A 23,825-nucleotide genomic window follows, 5' to 3' on the forward strand; every position below is an offset into this window, starting at 1 on the left:
CCCCTCTCCAATTAAAAAAATTGAAGGGGGTGACAACCCTTTATTGGCATGAGTATAGATTCTCTCAGGAAAATTATTGTGAGTGCTGTTTGTTGTCAAAAGCCTCACTCGGCTATTTTGAGTGAGTGACTTCGTTGGTAATAATTCCTCTTTTAAATGTATTCCTGTCCTATCCAAGTTTAGATATTCGTCACTTTCGTGAAACTCACGATCACGTACTGGTCCTAACAAACCAAAGTTAACGGCGATTCTAGGAATCGAACCAACTATAATTCCATTCTGGCACACAGCTATGTACAACGAAATGCGACGTCTTAGACGACGAAACGCCGGTGTCCAATAGATGTAATATTCAGTGTGTCCACGTTTTAAGGTGTCAAAGTATCCAGATGTTAACGAACCTGCACATCACACCTAACACCGGGTTCGAATCCCCGAATGAAGACGATGTGCGGAATTAGCACATATTTAGAGTCCTTTTGGTGATAGCGTCGAATATAGTACATGTATATGATCAACGTGGAGGAAACCGCCACTAGTGAGTGAGTGAGTTTAGTTTTACGCCGCACTCAGCAATATTCCAGCTATATGGCGGCGGTCTGTAAATAATCCAGTCTGGACCAGACAATCCAGTAATCAACAACATGAGCATCGATCTACGCAATTGGGATACGATGACACAAGTCAGCAATTCTAACCCGGATCTTCACGTAGAAAACGCCACTAAAGTCGTAAGGTTCATTGACACCATTATAGTTCGGTCAGTTTCTGATTATCATGTTTCCCTTGGCCATTGATTTCTGAAGTTTCGCAGGTAATAACATCACCACCACTTTCCAGCATCTGTATCTGGCTGCTGACGGCTTTATCATGGGGCAGGACAAGAAGACCTGTGTATATGCATCTAGCCCTCGTAACATGAGATACGTCTTTCGCAATAGCGTCAACTGCCGGATCTCGGACTAACGCTTAGCCTCTAAATATGTATATCATTTTGATAGTAACAAATGAACCCATTTAAGTTGAAAAGGAGCCCCAGTGAGATGGGAGATTCAGAACCTGAGGAAATCTAGACTTGCTTCATTTAGGGCTTTAGCATTGCAGGGAGGGCTTGGCTGTAGGGAAAATAATGTGGTTCAGAGAATGTCAGACAGATAGCCGGACCCCAACAGGTTCATGCTATCAATAAAAATATAATTTAATGAATATGTGAATGAATTAAAGCAAATAAATACGACATTCTTAACAGAATATGTAATAGCCAATATAAAATATATTTCACATTGTCTCTTATAGAAAGATACATGTACTTCTCTTACGAAGTCGATACATATCACAGGGGCGTGTCACGCTTAGAAACAGCGTTAGAAAGACATATAGGTATATAGACCCTACCCTAGTACTATATAAAAGGATCCTTTTATATAGTACTAGGGTAGGGTCTATATACCTACATGTCTTTCTAACGCTGTTTCTAAGCGTGACACGCCCCTGTGATACATATTAACTATTTGCAAAGACGTACATAAAAGACGTCCAAACCATTTGCCTCTTTGCTGTTTGTAAACACTGTGTTCGGTAATGCCTAAACAACTAAGATACAAGATGTTTATATGTCTACTATGTTATAATTTCCACCCATTTAACTCCTCCTAAACCACTTGTCTTCGACTAACATCTAGTCTCTCTGAAATGAACCTATTTTTAAAAAACCCACAATTCCTAAATTATAATCATAAAATATATCAAAAAGGAGCCCAGAGACTTTCTTCATTTTCAGAAACTGTGGAAATCTAGACTTGCCACATAATCTAGACTTGCATGGGCTTTCCTGGATATATTTATGTCAGGGTCTGTATGACAGACTACACTTGTCTCAGAGGTAGACCGGACCAGCAGTAGTCTGTCTCACAGTGCCTGAACCACGTTATTGTCCCAATTGCCTAGCCCTCTCTGCAATGCTACCGCCTCCGTGGTGTAGTGGTTAGAGCGTCCGCCCGGAAAGCGGAAGGTCGCGGGTTCGATCCCCGACCGCGTCATACCAAAAGACGTTAAAATATGGTACTTGTTGGTCCCTGCCTGGCGCTCGGCATTAATGGGTACAACAAGGACTGGTCGGCTCGGAGTCAGTATAATGTGTCTGAGTGGGGTATTCATGCTTCACTGCGGCATGGTATCTCAGTGAGCTAGCACTATAAAACCAGCTTTAGTCTGGGCTAGTACAAGCAGCCCACATACACATACACACGCATGCACGTCGTCATATTAGCGAAATATTCTCAAGCACGACGTTAAACCCAATTTCACCTCACCTCTCTGCAATGCTAAAGCCTAAATGAAGCAAGTCTAGATTTCGCCATCTCCCAACTCACTGGGGCTCCTTTACAATTTAAATGGGTTTATTTATTACTATCAAGATTAGATATATTCAGGGACTAAACGTTTGTCTACTCCCGAGACAATCCTGTTACCAGTCAGCAGAGACGGGGTGGGAGGGTCGGGGGCGTGACAGATCCCGTCCTCCCGGACACTCGTGGTCAGCTAGACTAACAACTAGTCTCTGAAATGAACATTTTTTACTGAAAAAAAGTTCATAGTAATAAAAAAATATATAATTAAAAGGAGCCCTGAGACTGAAGCTGAGGAAATCTAGACTTGTCACATTTTCTAGACTTGCGTGGACTTTCTTGGATATATTTGCTTCAGGGTCTGTACGACAGACTAGTGGTCAGCCTTTTCGTATTTAAATCAGTCAGAAGGTACAAAGTAGCTAACATTAGGTAATTATTATTGTCAACATTGCCACAGCTGGTGTTGTCTCCGTGGAAGAACTGTCATCGTATCATGGCGAGGAGATATGTGTCTTGCAGAGGGCATTTGGACCTTCGAAACTTCTGCCATCAATCACGTGTGAAACAAAAGCTAATTCTTCAACGATAATAGGCAATACTCCGAACCAAAATAGTCTTCAGGAAGCAATGACGTCTTCAGTGCTTCTGTGGTGCTGTTAAGCCATACATTATTGCCTCAGTCAGACCAAACATCCTCATTTAAACCGAAAACAGATAAACCTTTTATTGTATTGTATTACAGTCAACCGCAAGTTATGAAACCAAGCTCGTGGATTTTTTACAGACTTTCTACTGAATTTAAGGTTGAGCATTTATCAGATGTATTCGGGTTTTTTGTATTACATTTTATAGTTGTTGTTTTTTTACTTGAAAGATTAAGATGAATTCCAAGATTGTGTAAATGATTACAAAAGATAATTCACCAGGAAGGATATATTATATGAACATAGGTGAAATGAGATGATGTCCATGTGTTTGATATGTGGATCAAAGATGAGTTACCGGCCCTTACTACCCAGAATGAGTGAGTGAGTTTAGTTTTACGCCGCACTCAGCAATATTACAGCTATGTGGTGGCGGTCTGTAAGTAATCGTGTCTGGACCAGACAATCCAGTGATCAACAGCATAAGCATCGATCTGCGCAATTGGGAACCGATGACATCTGTCAACCAAGCCAGCGAGCCTGACCACCCAATCCCGTTAGTCTCCTCTTACGACAAGCATGGGTTAATGAAGGTTCATTTTAACCCGGACCATCACGGGTTTACCCAGAATGAAGAACGGATGTGGTGGGCGCTGGGGCCTTGACCTTATAGTGATGGAGGTTTGGTACAGACTGTAGGTCAAGGTCGATTGCTGCAGCAATAACCTTCCACACAAGAGTATAACTAGTCTGTCTCACTGTCCCTGAACCACATTATTGTCCCTACAGCCTAGCCTTCCCTGTAGTGCTAAAGCCCTAAACGAAGCAAGTCTAGATTTCCCCAGGTTCTGAATCTCTGGTCTCCCTATGGCTCCTTTTCAATTTAAATGGGCTTGTTTGTTACTATCAAAATTACAGTCAAATCCCGATGAGTCGAATGCCGGTGTCTCGAATATTATGCATAACTCGAAGTACCTGTCGGTATATATATTCAGAGACTAAGCCTTAGTCTAGAGTATAACCCGAGACCAGATAGTTGTTCTTCGGATAGATCTAAATCCAGGCCACAATCACGGTCCGAATCTGTCGCAGTACTTGTCCTATGTGAGGGAAAACGGAGAGGATAGGTTTCATATGAGTGCGATAAACCACAAACGGAAAACCTCCCTAAATCGAACACATGATCGTGGAATACATTTTGTCGAGTTATCGGATATTCGAGAGTTTTTTATCTCTTTTGTGCGGGTTTTTACCGTACGATACAGTAACATCGTATTAAATGATACATCGAGATAACTACCCTGAAGTAAATATATCCAAGAAGGCCCACGCAAGTCTAGAAAATGTGGCAAGTCTAGATTTCCAAAGGTTCTGAAAATGAAGAAAGTCTCAGGACTCCTTTTCATTATATTTTATTTTTTTACTACGAACTTTTTTCTGTAAAATATGTTCATTTCAGAGACTAGTTGTTAGTCTACGAGATAACCAGATTCATATTAACCGAGTTTCGCTGCAAAATATTGTTTGGCAGGATTAAATCTGAGGGATTAACTTTACAAGTTCATGGTATGCAAGGGACGGTGGGGTAGCCCAGCGGTTGAAGCGTTCGCTCGTCACGCCGAAGACCCGGGTTCGATTCCAAACATGGGTACTATGTGTGAAGACAATTTCTGGTGTTCCCCGCCGTGATATAGCTGGAATATTGCTAATAGCGGCGTAAAACTTAACTCACTCTCTCACTCACTCATGGTATGCAATGGCTTATCGTATTTTGAATGAATGTGAAATCTATGAATGTGGGTTCGAATCCCGGTTTCTAGGTTTGTCAGCACCGTACTGTGGCTCATGGGTTTCATGTGGTAAACATTTAGACCTACATCACTTCGGGCTTTCCTTCCAAATCAAGCAGACCCTCCGTAATAAACTAAAACAATATTCAAAGCGGCGTTAAACCCAACTCTCACTCACTCACTCACTCACGACCTGTGAAGATCCGGTTTGAATTTATCTTCAGTCACCCATGCTTGTGATAACGACTAAAGGGATCGGGTGGTCAGGCTCGCTGACTTGGTTGACACCTGCCTGTATCCCAATTGCGTAGATCGGTGCTCATGCTGTTGATCACTGGATTGTCTGGTCCAGACTCGATTATTTACAGACCGCCGCCATATAGCTGGAATATTGCTGAGTGCGGAGTCGAATAACTAACTAACCAAATCACTCACTCACTCACTGAAGGTTGACCAATAGGATTGAATACTATTCATCAAATATTCCGCACTTTCGTTTCTTCGTGCTATGTCATCAACGTACTTCCCATTGCAGCAACATTCTAGATCATTTGACTGCACTAACATGTGAGATAATTCAAGCGTAAATTATATTCATACAGTCCATTTGGAAAATGATTCTAAATGCTGCCGGTTCGGTTTAAAGGGGGATTTGTTGCCATCAACGTGACCCAAAAGCTGACCACGAGATTGAAGATCAAGCGGACTTACGCTAATGTGCAGCTCTTGATTGTACAAGTACCACACAGTGTTTGACGTGACCCGAGCGTGTTTGAAGGATCAATGGCCATTAAAGATTGGTTTTCTGGCCACGATAAGGGGAAATACAAGCAAGTAATGTGATAATCAGGATAATTGCCAGTCCCGACATCAGCATATATTGCCCAGCTGGCGAGCCGGATCAGCAAGTGGGACCTTTCTCGGCGCAACCAGCAAAACACATGCTAATTAGCACCATGTAATAAGATTAGGCTATAATTATTACAAACTAAGTGTACGTTTTGTTATCGGGAAGCGCTTAGGTCACAAACGGCTCTCGCCGACTGCTGACTTTGAAACCCTAAATGAGTGATACGGACATGTTATTTTTTAAAAACATGGCATGTATAGATAAATCATAGCTTTTTCATTTCTGGGTGTAGGTGTGTGTAATGAAGGGTGGTTATATAAGCGATACGGTAAGTAAACTACAGGGACACTTATCAGCAATTACCATTGAATAATGTATCGTACATGTGTCGCGTTAGGTTTCGCGTGTCAACACCGCCGACCTTATTAGTAATGGTAACCCCTAACGACCTCGTTGAAATGGATGTCCGAGCTTCGCAAGTCAAACAAACCCTGCAGAGGTTACGAGTTTGGATTTCTGGAAAACGTCTTTGTGTGCATTTCTTAGGAATCATTTTAGGAATACTTTTAGAGCTGTGTTAACATTTTCATATTGTGTTTTATAATGATGAAAGATGTAAATCGTGGTCGAGATTCTGTCGAGAGAGTTCGACATATGCAGCAACTCAAAAATGTAGTTTGAAGGGCCACCTGGTTAGAATTGTCCTTAGCAGCTCATGTTTGCCGTAATAGGCGACTATCGGGATTGGGTGGACAGGCTCATTGTATCTCAGTCGCGTAGACAGATGCTCATGATGTCAGTCACTGGATTGTCTGGACCAGACTGGATTATTTACAGACCGCCGTCATAGAGCTTGACTATTGCTGAGTGCGGTGTTAAACAACAAACAGTTTAATTAACTGGAATTTTGGCTCGATCAAACATCCATTGTCAGCAAATGTAATTCAAAACACACTTTGAATATTACATTTTAATGACCCATATGAATTGGGCAGTTAAATACCCGAATTTCATAGAGACAATGTTTCCGTCTTAAATGACCTTTATCATATGTACCTAATCTTGAAATGTGTTCAAGGCCACTGACCATCGTCATCCTTAAAGCGGCGTAAAATAGATTCAGTCTCCTTCCGTAGAAGTCTGTGCACCCAGTTAAAGAATATAATCCACTGTAATATAAGGCAATCAATGGTCTGGGCATTAAGTGTGTATCAACGAAGACAAAAGTCAAACTGTATGTTCGCCCTTATCGAGCGTAATACTTTATCTGGTCACAGTAACATTTGAACATAAACATAACAAAAGAATGATATACATAAAGTAACATTTGGAGAAAAAAAAACATACGCATGATGAACTGACCACTGATGTAAGTGCTCGCCATTACGGCGCTCTGAAGGTAGAACTGATATTTCACAGAACACAAACGCCCCGAACAGGAGAAAAACGCATGAACAATTTGATATGAGACTCGCAAAACCACTTCACACAGGTTTCACATATCTTCCCCCTTTAATCTGCATTCGAGAGGAAATGGAACAAATTTCTTGTTTTTATCAAAGATCTTTGAATATGGAACAGGAAAGCTAGGGCTTTTTCAATGGGACTCATTAAATTCAACCAGAGCTCCTTTGAAGTTTTACTTAGGCCCAGCTGACAATCTGGCTCCCGCCCTGTCTCCGTTTTGAACATTTGGAGATGTGTCCATGCACACTGTCACATGCTTTTATAATAGGGCCCTTATTCAGTATAACACAGCAGGGATATTTCAAGTAATTTGATACAAAAAACCAAACACTCACTCCAAAGAATTCTGTGATGAAGTGGTTTGAAAGTGCATAAATGCGAAACTCACACAAACCCAGAGTAATTTTTAAAGCTGGAGCAGTATTGCTCTTGGCGGTTTAAACACCTTGATGCATATTTCTGATAACAAAATTAAATTGAATATGTTGCTTATTTGCCAGTGAAGTTTTTCCCCCTTTTCTGCAAAATATCAGCTCTTCTCTATGATGAGTAATGAGAGACTAAGATAAAACAGTGCCTTAGTCGTGAAGTGGTGGCAATTCGCATGGACAAGAATCGGGATTTTAATAGGCAGTGCTGAAACAAACGGCGAGTGTTAAAAATCGATGTTGAGCAGAAATGTGGAGCTGGTGGAATAATTTGAACCTGCATGTCTGCGATTTTTAGTCCAATCTGGATAAAGAATATCTTTGATAATAATTAAACGACAATGATCGACAAAAATAACTAGACCTATATTCACAATCCTCCTATGATACGAAGATGGCGAAAACATCAAATATCCAAAATAATGTGAATAAGAAATACAACACTTGTTATTCGCTGCATACAGTTCTTATTTCGAAAATTCCAGATAAATAATTTGCTTCTTGTTAGGAATAACAACAGCTGGTGGAACAATTAGCACTATTAAAAGACATTGCAAGAATCTTTGTATATACATACGCGCGAACAGAACCGTAAAATTTGAATTACCTATGTTAAAATCAGTTGATCTGATATTTCAAACTAATTCAGCACTTGTGAAAACATCTTTAGTTTTAGTGTTCGTCAGATTATGACAAGTATAAAAAAGGTAGGTAAATATTGGCAAGGAATGGAACCGAGAAAGTCGGAGTTCTGTGAAACTACACACGGATTCTCGAGTTAATCTGAGCACATATAATTCCAATAACACCTCTTAGATTGTTATCCGTCGCATTCGGAGTTCTTTGGACACTTCTTTCACTTAGCAGATAAGACCAGTACTACTTAGAGAGTCGGCTGTATAAACATGATATCTGTGATCGCAACTCCATGACGACCATTCGCTGAAATGATATATATTGTAAACAGAACATTAGACGAGGGTGATAAAACAAACACTTCGTCCGCCTAAGTTCTGTAATGACTGTAATTTGTTAACTGGGTCTGTACGCGGCTGATAAACATGGCATCAACAGTTCTGAGAATGTGTTCTCGCTGGGTTATCGCGAGTGCCCTCCCCAAATAGCAGACGATCACACAACCACGGCCAGCTGGTTGAAACAGGGGGAGGGACCTGCTTTAGCGGTAGACAGGGCGGGCGCTATCAGCCGTGCTGGACTCCGCGGTATATCATGTATTTATGTAGAGCTGGGGATGTCGTCTGCTCGCCAGATGTACTGAGTGATGTCCGCCTCCCCCTCGGCTCTCACCTCCCCAGCAGTTCGGAGACTCGACGTGGAGGCAGGAAGCCCCTAAGCGAGTCCTTTTCTTTCCCGTTTTGCAGTTCCACGATTGTTCCTCCGCAAAAACGTTTGTCGTCTGCTCAGCCTTATGCCACCTGTTTTCATCCCATTGCTTTTCACTGACGTAATCGAAGACATCAGTTCATGAAATTTTAACAAGACCGAAACCGCTTGGGGATGCGGTGATCTACTTTCATTATGAACACTCGACGCCAGGTTACAGATGTAAGTAGCAGGTGGCCGGGGAACAAATGTTTGGGGAGTGGGGACCAACAGCTATTTAGACGCAACTCCGGCTGATTCAATAAAGATCACCATGAACGATGCCCTCTGCCACCTGTTAATACAGTCTCGCTCAAACTTCGAGCCTCTGAGATCTTTTACCCACAGAAAGTTGTTTCTCCAGATTTTATAGATTCCAGTTTCCATTTCCGAACACAGGTACCCAGTAATTATGCCAGGGAGTGTCCTATAATCATTGCTTACATCACATGAAACATAGTAATCCAAACAACGTAACAATATCACCAACAGCAAAATACTTATCACAGATTTCAACATGAAAGTGTGTATGTTCCTTCAATGCCTCCTGCGAGCTCGGCCTTCAGTCTGAATGGTCTGTGTGCACATATCCACGCAGTCCGAAAACGACATATCCCCGACGTCACGACAATACTCCACATCTGCCAGTCTTGTTAAAGCCAGTATGTAACTACACGCAATCCGTAGAATGGCTAATTTGGAAAGTTTTTGGTTATAGGAGTATGATGGTACCGCTTTCCTTAGAGCATCGAAAGCCGCACTGATAGTGTGAACACGTGATCTCTCCCTAGCATTTGCTTCCACCCGTCTCTCACGTGTCATATTTTTGTAATTCTTCCTCTGTTTTTTGCCACCCTTTTCATCCGGATCCTCCTCCGAACGACTTGATAAGTCATGTACCCCACCTGTTCCTGTTAACAGTTCCATTTGTTCGCGTGTAAATCCGTTAGGATAAGGTTCGGGTAATGTTCCCATGGCGTAATTAGAGAATCCAGGAATTAACGGAGAAGCCGTGATTGTCTTATTGATGTAGAGATTTGGCACAATACAGTTCGCACGCACGCCTGGTAGAAAGTGCACCCCGGCAGTTGGGGTGTCAACCCTCCCTAGAGAAGAATCATCATGATCTTGGAGAAAGGTGGGGTCGGGCGTCTGAGGGGGGTTTTCCTGCACCCCCTCGAAGTCTTCACTGCACCCCGAATCGGACATTGCACTTCCTGGACTGTCAGGACAGAATCTTTTTATACTGAAGTCAGTCCTCTTCCTTGGCTCACTCAACTTTCGCTTATTCTTCCTCGGAGTTTCCGTAGGGGAGATGTCCTTTCCCTGGGTGGGGCCGTCCGGCGAGGGTGGGATAGAACCCCGCCCGAGGGACGGGGATGAGGGGGGCTGAGGCCCGCCCGAGTACTGCTTCCCTGCCATACCGCGATCACTACTAAGCAGTCTGCTTGTTCCCTGAGCCGCCGACCGAACCTGCCTGCTCACCGCTCTGTTTACACTGTCGGCCCGCCAGCTAGTCGGCCAGATGTTAAATGTTAAAGAATTCCTTGGATGCGTGTTATTTATTGACTAATCTCATTCAGATGGCTATCTTTCATAGCGGCAATTGAGGCGGGATAAAAATAACCTTTCCGCCTGCTCGGCCGGCACTGGCTCTCAGCAGTCCACAGGGTCGGATTTGTGAGCTAGCCGCCCCAATACAATCCTCGTACAGCCTGTAGCCCAATCTTTGCCGTGTCGTCGGACCAGATATGATTATAATATGAAAATTGGGAGGCTGGTGTTTTTATTCGACTTTTATACAGCCTCATAATACAACCCGAGCGCCAGGTGGTTGCTTACCACCATTTTACACTGCTGGGCTTGTTCTAGGCCTAACTCAATATGTGATCTAATGCTTGAGTGGCGCGCCTGGTCCATTCTATTCAACGGGGGTTGCAGGTTATGGCTTCGCCTGCTGAAACACCTGTTCGCCTGTTAATGACCTATTCAGACCTGCCCTAGCGAGCGAGATTTACGCTCAGCGCTGGGACGGCGGTCTCGCACAGCTAGGAAACTTCAAGCCCTCTTACCTCCCAGCAGATAATGGCATAATCAACAGGGACCGAGGTTTGACAATTTGCCAGATTTTCACATAACATCTGTCCAGGAGCGAACGTACTAGATGTGGCAAAGCGTCAACTATTTTAATTAAATGGGCTCCTACTTCTCAGCTGCGCGTTAAGCGGGCGACTTCATCAGTCATCGGGGAGATTCGGGACACAAACTGAAAAACAAAGAAGTTATAAAAAAATTGTGTAAACAATTGACGGGCGAAGACGGTGGCCGGTGAGAATTGTGTGTGTGCGATATGCCCGTCTGTTAGCCCAGGTGGCCTGTACTCCCCCCAAGGCGGTGGGGGAGGGACTTAGAAGGAAGGGTGGTGTCGGGGGAGTGTGTGAATTCATTCGGCGATTACATGTGCAATTCTTCTCTTATTACATACAGCATACAAGAAACGCAACATTAAACTACAATCTAAAAACTCCTGAGGAAATATTCTACATAGGAAAAAATGCTTCCTTTTTGTTAAAAAACGAGCGCTCTGTCTCTTGACAACTTACTTAGCTGAACAGGGCAATTACATTTAAATATTGATATAATATTTCGGTATTTCTGAATGCCAAAAAAGCCGAATAACTATGCCACTAAAATACTCCTATTTATACTACTATACTATATAGTCAATATAGTCGACAGAGGTCCTTAAAACCTTTGCAGCATACCTGTTCGTCTTTAGTGAATTTTGAAATACCGAAATAACATATCGAAATAGCAATATGAAAGCATCCTGTTGTCCTCCACTTCTTTTGAGTTCATGAAAGGTTAATTACAGTAATATGAAAGAATTTGTCTATACGTTTTACTCCAGTATAAACACGGAACTGTGACATTATTACAAGTTACAACATTGAAAATCAGAACGATCTGCTGGTACAGCTGCTGGTTTGACGTACTTGTCCTCCTCCTGTTCCACTCAGGCCGATACTCAAGAGTGAGTGAGTTTAGTTTTACGCCGCAGTCAGCAATATTCCAGCTGTCTGGTGGCGATTAAAGTGTGCATCAACTGTATATCTTTTATATATTGGTATTTACGTGTATCATGAGTATCGGGACCCGTGAAGATCCGGGTTAGAATTGGTCTTTAGTGAGTGAGTGAGTTTTACGCCGCACTCAGCAATATTCCAGCTATATGGCGGGGTCTTTAGTAACCCATGCTTGTCGAAAGAGGCGAGTAACGGGATCGGGTGGTCAGGCTTCCTGACTTGGTTGACACATGTCATCGTAGATTGATGCTCATGCTGTTGATCACTGGATTGTCTGTTCCGGACTCGATCTGTGATCTCCACACCACAAATATCAACAATTATGACGCCGTAACGCTGTTGATTCTGAGCGAGGAAGGCAGTGGGGTAAAAGCTCTGGCTCGTCACGCCGAAGACCCTGGTTCGATTCCCTAGATGGGTACAATGTGTGAAGCCCAATACTGGCGTCTCTCTCCGTAACCACGGAGCGTTAGCCCTGAAAACAATATCGTTTAGGTACTGGTTAACGGGGTTTCACTGAAGCTATAAAAATGTGTTGTCGATACCATTTGTCTACGTTTTCTTTGTCTGGTTATAATTCCAAACAATACTCCAATTATATGACGGATGGATCATACAAATGATCGAGTCTGGACAAGACAATCCAGTGATTTACATCATGAGCATCGGTCGGCGCTATTGGGACGCAATGACATGTATCAACCAAATCGTTGAGCCTGAACACCCTGTGCCGTTAGTCGCCTTTTACGGATGGCAAATTGCCAAAGAATATCAAGCTATTTGGAAAGCATATTAGTTATTAGTAAGACCTGTACCATATACATTTATACACGGCTCTTCACCAAAGAATGCTATTAACACAAAAGCCTACTACACGCTCAGCTCAGTTGTACAGATTGGGTCAACGGGTTTAACATGTGACATAGTATGCTGAAGTGTGAACTATTTCAGCTGTACCATCACTTCTGGATAGTGGGGAGTCGAACCCGGGTATTCGGCGTGACGAGCGAACGCTTTAACCACTAGACTACCCACTGCCCCATCACGTCTGGAGCTGTGAAACCAATGACATGAGACACAACCTTCACCATCAGAGACACATATACAGGCCTCGGAATGTGATCTCCCTGTCCTCTTTGGTCTGGAGAGATGCACGGGGCACTGGCAGACTTACGCTTAGTCTCTGAATATATATAATTTTGACAGTAACAAATGATCCAATTTATATTGAACAGGAGCCCCAGAGTGATGGGGTATTCAGAACCTGAGGAAATCAAGACTCGCAGCATTTAGGGTAGACTAAGGATTAGTCTCTGAATATATATAATTTTGACAGTAACAAATGATCCAATTTATATTGAAAAGGAGCCCCGAGAGACGGGGTATTCAGAACCTGAGGAAATCTAGACTCGCAGCATTTAGGGCTTTAGCACTGCTACTGGGCTAGGAGGGCTATAGTCAGTGGGGAAAATATTGTGGTTCAGGGGCTGTGATACAGACTAGGGGCATTGGGAACATGCTCTGCCCTGGGATCTTCATGGTATTTACCATAGGTCCATCTATGTCACCAGTTACAGGGTTGTCGATAACCTTCGATCAAATCTGGCACAACCAGACTGGTCTCAAGGCACGAACGATACGGCGCCACAGTGCATCACCATTGAGCTCACAAAACAAACACCGTGTTTGAAATAGCTGTAAGGGTCGGGTTAGGTTTTCACCATGACTGGAATATCTTGATATTTATTTTTCAACAAAAAGCATCTAAATGATATCCACTGGGCAAAACCAACCAGCAGTAAACAAATCAAACCTATGCTACTGATATTGTCAGATTTATTATGGTCGCTCAATAACACTGACTAATTTAGAACATTCAATAGTCTTCAGTTTTGAATTGGACTGACAGGTCTGTTTCTGAACGGCGTCGGTCATACCTGGACAGCGGTATCAGTCTGTACTGTTAAAAGGATCACATTTGATGCTTGCTGGTCTCGGCATGGTGTACCACAGGGATCTGTATTGGGCGCAATGTTGTCTATCAGTGCAACACACATTACCTGACTGACTGACTGACTGAGTATGGCTTTACGCCGATTTTAGCAATATTCCAGCAAAATCACGGCGGGGGACACCAGAAATGGGCTTCACACATTGTACCCACGTGGGGATTCGAACCCGGGTCTTCGGCGTGACGAGCCAACGCTTTAACCATTAGGCTACCCCACCGCCCAACACACATTACCTCTATAGGGCGACTAACGGGATCGTGTGGTCAAGCTCGCAGACATGGTTGACACATGTCATCGTATCCCAATTGCGAAGATCGATGCTCATGCTGTCGATCGCTGAATTGTCTGGTCCAGACTCGATTATTTACAAGCCGCCGCCATGTAGCTGGAATATTGCTGAGTGCGGCATAAAATTAAACTCACTCACTCACTATATTGGAACCCCCTCACTGACTCCCAGTTGCCGCAATAACTGAGTGCAAAGAACTCACTCTTGTATACAGTCGTTACAATGGATCTACACCACCGGAACCACACTATATATACGAGATGATAGCCTAGACATGGGCGCAGTGTTGCATCTTTTCATCACGATGAGGGGCGATGGGGTAGCCTAGTGGATAAAGCGTTCGCTCGTCAAGCTGAAGGCCCGGGTTCGATTCCCCATATGGGCACAATGTGTTAAGCCCATTTCTGGAGTCCCCCGCCGTGATGTTGCTGGAATATTGCTAAAAGCAGCGTAAAACCGTACTCACTCACTCACTCACTCACTCACTCACTCACTCACTCATCACGATGAGATCTGCTGATCGTGGGGTTTTCTTTCAGATTGTAGCAACGCCACTCACTCACTCACTCACTCACTCACTCACCTTATGCAAGGAAACACTATCGTTCAGGATTATAAGTCACTTACTTGGGTCTCGCCAAACTGCAGGTACGGTGTCTTTCTTGATAAGACAACTACTGCATCATGCTCCTTTTTATAGGTAAACGAGTCGTTTTCACACCAAACACCATGTGACAAACTACTGAACACCCAATGCAAACTGTTGGATCGCTCCTCGTGGATGTGCTAGACATTATGTGATCAACACCTGTTGAAAAATAGTTAACTGTCTAAGTAAATCAAAAACAAGAACAAACTTCAATGCCCGACAGAGATCAAAAACAAAACAACAATCGACGTAGAGAATAACACACGTGGTGCTGTGATTCCACAATGCCATTTAGAAAGTGGTCAAATCAAATGTAACATGTCATGTTTGGGATTACACTTTCTTAGTAAAGTATATATACAAGTACTTTTGTTGGGTTGAGTCCCATCCGGGATTTGAACCCACACCCTCAGAATCAGGCACCTAATCGCCAGCACACAAAGTCAGCCGCCTAACCCGCTCAGCCACCGCGACATCCACTATTAGCAGATGTAGATGTGCATGCAGAGGTAGCAGATGTAGTAGTGCATGGAGAGGTAGAGGATGCACATGTGCATGGAGAGGTAGCAGATGTAGATGTGCATGGAGAGGTAGCAGATGTAGGTGTACATGCAGAGGTAGCAGATGTAGATGTGCATGGAGAGGTAAGAGATGTAGATGTGCATGCAGAGGTAGCAGATGAAGTAGTGCATGCAGAGGTAGCAGATGTAGATGTGCATGGAGAGGTAGCAGATGTAGAAGTGCATGCAGAGGTAGCAGATGTAGATGTGCATGGAGAGGTAGCAGATGTAGTAGTGCATGCAGAGGTAGCAGATGTAGATATGCATGCAGAGGTAGAGGATGTACATGCGCATGGAGAGGTAGCAGATGTAGATGTGCATGGAGAGGTAGCAGATGTAGATGTGCATGCAGAGGTAGAGGATGTACAGTGCATGGAGAAGAAGCAGATGTAGTAGTGCTTGCAGAGGTAGCGGATGTAGATGTGCATGCAGAGGTAGACAATGTACATGTGCATGGAGAAGTAGCAGATGTAGATATGCATGCATGCAGAGGTAGCGGATGTAGATGTGCATGCAGAGGTAGCAGATGTAGATATGCAGGCGGAGGTGGCGGATGTAGATGTGCATGGAATGGTAGCGAGGATGTAGATGTGCGCATGCAGAGGTAGCGGATGTAGATGTGCATGGAGAGGTAGCAGATGTAGATATGCATGCAGAGGTAGAGGATGTACATGTGCATGGAGAAGAAGCAGATGTAGTAGTGCTTGCAGAGGTAGCGGATGTAGATGTGCATGCAGAGGTAGACAATGTACATGTGCATGGAGAAGTAGCAGATGTAGATATGCATGCAGAGGTAGCGGATGTAGATGTGCATGCAGAGGTATGGCAGATGTAGATATGCAGGCAGAGGTATGGATGTAGATGTGCATGGAATGGTAGCGGATGTAGATGTGCATGCAGAGGTAGCGGATGTAGATGTGCATGGAGAGGTAGCAGATGTAGATGTGCATGGAGAGGTAGCAGATGTAGAAGTGCATGCAGAGGTAGCAGATGTAGATGTGCATGGAGAGGTAGCAGATGTAGTAGTGCATGCAGAGGTAGCAGATGTAGAATATGCATGCAGAGGTAGAGGATGTACATGCATGGAGAGGTAGCAGATGTAGATGTGCATGGAGAGGTAGCAGATGTAGATGTGCATGGAGAGTGCTTGTGGATGCAGATGTGCATGGAGAGGTAGCAGATGTAGATATGCATGCAGGATGTACATGTGCATGGAGAAAAAGAAGCAGATGTAGAGGCAGCAGAGATGCAGAACATGCATGTGCATGGAGAAGTAGCAGATGTAGATATGCATGTAGCGGATGTAGAGGCATGCAGAGGTGTGAGAGTAGATATGCACAAAGGAAGGTATGGATGTAGATGTGCATGCAGAAGGTAGAGATGTAGATGTGCATGGAGAGGTAGCAGATGTAGATGTGCATGGAGAGATAGCGGATGCAGATGTGCATGGAGAGGTAGCAGATGTAGATATGCATGCAGAGGTAGAGGATGTACATGTGCATGGAGAAGAAGCAGATGTAGTAGTGCTTGCAGAGGTAGCGGATGTAGATGTGCATGCAGAGGTAGACAATGTACATGTGCATGGAGAAGTAGCAGATGTAGATATGCATGCAGAGGTAGTGGATGTAGATGTGCATGCAGAGGTAGCAGATGTAGATATGCAGGCAGAGGTAGCGGATGTAGATGTGCATGGAATGGTAGCGGATGTAGATGTGCATGCAGAGGTAGCGGATGTAGATGTGCATGGAGAGGTAGCAGATGTAGATGTGCATGGAGAGGTAGCAGATGTAGAAGTGCATGCAGAGGTAGCAGATGTAAATGTGCATGGAGAGGTAGCAGATGTAGTAGTGCATGCAGAGGTAGCAGATGTAGATATGCATGCAGAGGTAGAGGATGTACATGCGCATGGAGAGGTAGCAGATGTAGATGTGCATGGAGAGGTAGCAGATGTAGATGTGCATGGAGAGGTAGCGGATGCAGATGTGCATGGAGAGGTAGCAGATGTAGATATGCATGCAGAGGTAGAGGATGTACATGTGCATGGAGAAGTAGCAGATGTAGTAGTGCTTGCAGAGGTAGCGGATGTAGATGTGCATGCAGAGGTAGACAATGTACATGTGCATGGAGAAGTAGCAGATGTAGATATGCATGCAGAGGTAGCGGATGTAGATAGTAGCGGATGTAGATGTGCATGCAGAGAGTAGCAGATGTAGATATCCATGCAGAGGTGTGGATGGATATACATGTGCATGGAGAGGTAGCAGATGTACATGTGCATGGAGAGGTAGCAGATGTAGATATGCATGTAGAGGTAGAGGATGTACATGTGCATGGAGAAGTAGCAGATGTACATGTGCATGGGGAAGTAGCAGATGTAGATATGCATGGAGGGGTAGCGGATGTAGATGTGCATGGAGAGGTAGCAGATGTAGTAGTGCTTGCAGAGGTAGCGGATGTAGATGTGCATGGAGAGGTAGTGGATGTAGATGTGCATGCATAGGTAGCGGATGTAGATGTGCATGGAGGGGTAGCGGATGTAGATGTGCATGGAGAGGTAGCAGATGTAGTAGTGCATGCAGAGGTAGCAGATGTAGATGTGCATGGAGGGGTAGCAGATGTAGATGTGCATGCAGATGTAGTGGATGTAGATGTGCATGGAGGGTAGCAGATGTAGATGTGCATGGAGGGTAGCAGATGTAGATGTGCATGCAGAGGTAGCGGATGTAGATGTGCATGCATGGAGTGCATGTAGATGTGCATGCAAGAGATGTAGAAAGAGATGTGGATGCATGGAGAGGTAGAGGATGTAGATGTGCATGGAGCATGGAGATGTAGATGTGCATAGATGTAGAGATGTAGATGTGCATGGAGAGGTAGCGGATGTGGATGTAAGTAGCGGATGTAGATGTGCATAGAGAGGTAGCAGATGCAGATATGCATGAAGAGGCAATTGTTTGATCGGCTTTCTAGAAGTTGGCGAAGCGTACAACTTTATGGATGACAACAGCTTGTAAGATTCTACATAGAAACGTCGCTCTATGCAATAAACAAGAAGTTATTACATGTATCCATAAAGTTGTATGCTTCATGCAGAGGTATCAGGTGTAGATGTACATGCAGAGGTAGCAGATGTAGTAACCCATGCAGATGTAGTGGTCCATGCAGATGTAGCAGATGTAGTGGTCCGTGCAGATGCAGATGTAGTGGTCCATGCAGAGGTAGCATATGTAGTGGTCCATGCAGATGTAGTGGTCCATACAGACGTAGCAGATGTAGTAATGCATAGAGATGTAGCAGATGTAGATGTGCATGCAGAGGAAACAGATGTCGTGATCCATGCAGATGTAGTGGTTCATGCAGATGGAGATTTGCATGCAGAGATAGTGGATGCAATAGTGCATGCTGAGGTAGTAGATGTGGTGCCAGATCGAATTTTAGCAAGTGTCGAACTAATACATGTAGTAAACGTAGACTGACTGAGTATGGTTTTACGCCGCTTTTAGCAATATTCCAGCAATAACACGGCGGGGGACACCAGAAATGGGCTTCACGCATTGTACCCATGTGGGGATTCGAACCCGGGTCTTCGGGGTGACGAGCGACCGCTTTAACCACTAGGCTACCCCACCACCCCAGTAAGCGTAAATATTGGGGTAGTACTATATGCAGAAGAAGCAACCGAAGATGTAGTAGTTTATGTAGTAGTATATGCAGTAGTCGTTTATGCAGTAATAGCAGCAGATGTAGTAGTGCATGCAGTGATAGCGTAAATGCAGTATTAAAATTAAAACTACTATTGGTACATGTGGTAGTAGTAGTGGTGGTGGTAGTTGTAATAGCAGTTGATGTAGCAGTAGCATTATACGCTGGAGTACCAGAAGATGTGGTATTAGAAGTAGGGCGGAGGGAGTAGTAGTAGTAGTAGTAGTAGTAGTAGTAGTAGTAGTAGTAGTAGTAGTAGTAGTAGTAGCAGCAGCAGCAGCAGCAGTAGCAACAGCAGATATAGGTATAGGTTTGAGAGAAAAGGATGGGGTGCATTTTGCAGTGTGACCCCACTTGTAGTGGTTGTCGCAGTAGTGGAAGATACTGTAGTACCTGTTGCTTAGGTAACCTGAAAACAGTCAGTAGTTCGATATCATATATAGCGTTTGAGCGTTTGAGGGGCAAGGGCGGATGGGGTAGGGGTGGGAAGAGCGATGAGGAGGTGGGGGGGGGGAAGACGGTAGACACGGCAGACGGAGAGAGAAGGAGACAGTCTTGATGACGACAAGATATGACCACGGATGAATGCAATTGTCCTGAAAACGAAGTAAGGTCACGATTTAGCCACCTGGTCCCATCCTATTGTGAAGGTCCCTTTTGTGCGCTATGCATCTGCTAAGTGCTATTCTAGGAGTGAATTACTGATTTTAAGACAAAGCGTTGCACACTGCATGAGGGGCCTATCACGGAGACATTGTTCCTCTTACCCAGATGTTACAACCAAGTCTATTTCTGGGCGGAGAGCCCCTCAGCAGATCAAATTGGCCAATCTCTTTCAGAAATCGCAAACCTGGTCAGGCCTTTATTGAAAGCTAACGCGAGCTGTGGTGCATATATTGATTCGCATAGTGCCAGCTGTTAGTTTGGCTGAATTAACGATTTCAAAGGCCCGATATAAAGTGCCACCCTGATGCGAAAATCGAAACGCACGGACGTCGGAGAAGTTACCAGGGGACCTGAGGTCACGAGGGATAATGATATGCGCGCGCAGCGACACAGGTGGTGCAAATGTTGTTAAAGACATCAGCGTTCAGGTCTTGTAGTTATTCATTCCTGACAAGTAATGACAGCCCCGTGGAGACCCATTCATAAGTATCACAAAGATGCAATTGCATAGCATTCTCTACATATTTAAACATGGTATTTAATACTTGGGCGATGCTTTTCAGAAGTGTCCTGAAAATATGAAGTCTTCAATTGATTATATTAACGATTGTGTGGTTAATTTGTTAAATTGCACCGGGGTATTTACACATATAGTTTTATGTTTGATACTGTCATCAATGAATAAAGTTTCCCTGTGAATCGATGAATATTTTAGCAAACAAGCCTGGGCGATTGCAGTCTCCAACTAGTGTCCAGTTCATAAAAACAATGCAAGGCCAACATCATGTGGGTGCATGGATTAATAGCGCATCATTATCGAAACAGAATGTTTCGGACTGACATTCCACTTTTTTAAAATTAAATGACTGGAAACTAAAATTTTGATAATCATGTCAACCTGGTTGGCGATTTTTGTATTCCCGTTCGTGAGATACAATATATTTATGATGGTGCTGATGTAGTCAGGATATAGAGCAGGTGTCTGCAACTCGGGAAATAGCCCAGGCTGCAAGGTAGGGTGGAAGAATTGCACCATGGTGTTTCAGCTATATTTGGGAGGATGTGGTGCCTGATTTGGTTTGGTTGTTGTTTAACACCGCGCTCAGTAATATTCAAGCTATATATAGACCAGGGGCGGTGGGGTAGCCTAATGGTTTAAGCGTTGGCTCGTCACACCGAAGACCCGGGTTCGAATCCCCACATGGGCATAATGTAAAGCCCATATCTGGTGTCCCCCGCCGTGATGTTGCTGGAATATTGCTAAAAGCGGCGTAAAACCAAACTCAGTCAGTCAGTCATATATAGACCAGAGAATCCAGCGATCAACATCATGAGCATCGATCTCCGCAATTGGGATACGATGACATGTGTCAACCAAGTCAGCTAGCCTGACCACCCTATCCCGTTAGCCGCTTCTTACGACAAGCATGGGTTGTTGAAGACCAATTCTAACCCGGATCTTCACATATGCGATGCCTGAAGACGTTCAGCACTTCAGAGAAGCCCTCAAGCACGGGAATATTGCTGAACATCCAAGAAACATAACTAGGACAATTATGGACATATACATATTTGATATATTGATATACACCACGAACGCAGTCAGCGACATCTGCGACTGACGTGGGACACATTCTGATTAGTATGAATTACTACTAATTTGAGACTGCTTGCGAAAACACAACTCGCACGAAAAATATTCAAAACCGCTATCACATGTCAGTTTACGCGCTGGCGTAAGAACGTAGTTAAATCGGTGGCAGCATAAAAAGGAAGTCATTGATTAGGCTGAAAGGAACATTTGGCTAAGAATCCCATACTATCTCTCAGCATTAAGACAGACTAATTAAGTGTTTGCCGACCAGAAGAATAACAAATCATGCACATATAGTTTTTAATCATTATGAATACATTATCGCAGGTTAGACATTGTCAAGCTGTACGATTTCCCCCTCTAACCCCACCACCACACCACGATGGAAACGTTGTTCAAGAAACATAGTGCAAAAATTGTACGAATCAATAGTAGTTACAGGCTTTCGACATCAAAGTAAGCAAACATCTTTTGTCAGCAGTTGCAGACGCTGGCATTTAAAAGCCCCATTCTGTTCCGTGACATTAGACGCAATAAATGAAAAATAATCGACTAAATAATGATTGTCCTGGTATCAGGCGCTCGCCTGCCACCTGTCTCTTGCACGTGCACATCTGTGTTCATTATCTTGCGCTCGGCTCGATCAATGAGCCGCCGCGCGACCCGTCAGATGTTAGATCACTCCGCAACAATCAATACGCATCACACACTCAATGATTCCTCGTCGTTGTACTCCAAAAAACGTAGTCCGTTAGTAACAAGCTCGTATTAAGGTTGCCGAAAATAACATGTAACGTTTACGACAGTTGTTGAGATCGTCTTTACTCAAAGATGACTGATTAGAGGAATTTGAATTATTGTTACTTTTTTGCCGTAGTATTGGTGAATACTACACAAGTCCAACTTTTGCACATATATTTTAAACTGTATTATGCTGTTTATAAAGAGGAAGAGATGGGGTGTTTGTATCCCATCATTTAACCATACAGCGTACGATTGGTCAAAACCTTATTGAACAAAATAAATTGAAGTGTGAAAAATTGGTATTCATGGCGACACATTGTTGCTAAGCAACTGCCGGGAAAACTATTCTGTTACGCCATTGCGCTTGTTTTCTACATTTTAAAACCCCATCTTTATAAATAATGAAAAATATCGTTGTATATCGTATTCTTTTTGACTTACACGCATTCTTTCTTGATTCAACCCAAAATGGGTAGGTCCGACTAAACTAAGGATCGTCTGGTTTCAATGGCGTTTTATACAATAGTTTGATAGTTGGTACAATTTCCTTTTCAGCTATGGGCTGTTTGATTAGACACATCACTCAACTGACCTTGGACCCTTTTCCCCAAAATAAACAGATTTTAAAAGTTCAAAGTCTGTGTTAAAGACTTGGAGTGAAGACAGTTAATCAACATTTAGACATCGTTATATTATCACTACATGCAAAATTACTACTAAGAGCAGTACAGTTCCTAGTATTAGTAGTTTCAGTCTTAACAGTAGCAGTAGTAGTAGTAGTAGTAGTAGTAGTAGTAGTAGTAGCAGCAGTAGTAGTAGTAGTGAAGTAGTGGTGGTAGTCCGTAGTAGTAGTAGTAGTAGTAGTAGTAGTAGTAGTAGTAGTAGTAGTAGTAGTAGCAGCATTAGTAGTATGAAGAATTGTAGTAGTAGTAGTAGTAGTAGTAGTAGAAGTAGTAGTAGTAGTAGTAGTAGTAGTAGTAGTAGTAGCAGCAGCAGTAGTAGTAGTATGAAGAATTAGTAGTAGTAGTAGTAGTAGTAGTAGTAGTAGCAGCAGCAGCAGCAGTAGTAGTAGTATGAAGAATTGGTGGTCTCGTAGTAGTAGTAGTAGTAGTAGTAGCAGCAGCAGCAGCAGTAGTAGTAGTATGAAGAATTGGTGGTCTCGTAGTAGTAGTAGTAGTAGTAGTAGTAGCAGCAGCAGCAGCAGTAGTAGTAGTATGAAGAATTGGTGGTCTCGTAGTAGTAGTAGTAGTAGTAGTAGTAGCAGCAGCAGCAGTAGTAGTAGTATGAAGAATTGGTGGTCTCGTAGTAGTAGTAGTAGTAGTAGTAGTAGCAGCAGCAGCAGTAGTAGTATGAAGAATTGGTGGTCTCGTAGTAGTAGTAGTAGTAGTAGTAGTAGTAGTAGCAATAGTAGTATGAAGAATTAGTGGTCGTAGTAGTAGTAGTAGCGGCGGCGGCGGTGGTGGTGGTAGCATATCCATTACATCATGGCATCAGTTGAATGGGTGACAAACATATGGTGGTCAGTGGTCAATTACCAAAATCGAACGTAAACATGATGTACTGAACAGTCAAGGATGGTGATTCTAATAATTACGTCATAAAACGATATT

General features: G+C 43.5%; 2 protein-coding genes across 2 annotated transcripts; both read right to left on the minus strand.

The window, feature by feature from the left end:
* Positions 1–6,868: 6,868 nt before the first annotated feature.
* Positions 6,869–10,746, minus strand: LOC124282258. Its single transcript, XM_046718207.1, has one exon. It carries the CDS (start codon positions 10,333–10,335, stop codon positions 9,451–9,453), a length of 885 nt encoding a protein of 294 aa, XP_046574163.1. The 5' UTR covers positions 10,336–10,746; the 3' UTR covers positions 6,869–9,450.
* Positions 10,747–15,431: 4,685 nt separating this feature from the next.
* LOC124282252 (NADH-ubiquinone oxidoreductase chain 5-like) lies at positions 15,432–18,165 on the minus strand. The gene is made up of 3 exons (XM_046718202.1): positions 17,701–18,165; positions 16,849–17,575; positions 15,432–15,907 (listed from the first exon to the last, which is right to left on the minus strand). The coding sequence occupies exons 1-3, from the start codon at positions 18,163–18,165 to the stop codon at positions 15,432–15,434; spliced, it is 1,668 nt and encodes a 555-aa protein (XP_046574158.1).
* Positions 18,166–23,825: the final 5,660 nt, after the last annotated feature.

This window comes from Haliotis rubra, unplaced genomic scaffold, assembly GCF_003918875.1.
Source record: "Haliotis rubra isolate DU_JTF1 unplaced genomic scaffold, ASM391887v1 Scf297, whole genome shotgun sequence".
In the NCBI taxonomy this organism is placed as follows: domain Eukaryota; kingdom Metazoa; phylum Mollusca; class Gastropoda; order Lepetellida; family Haliotidae; genus Haliotis; species Haliotis rubra.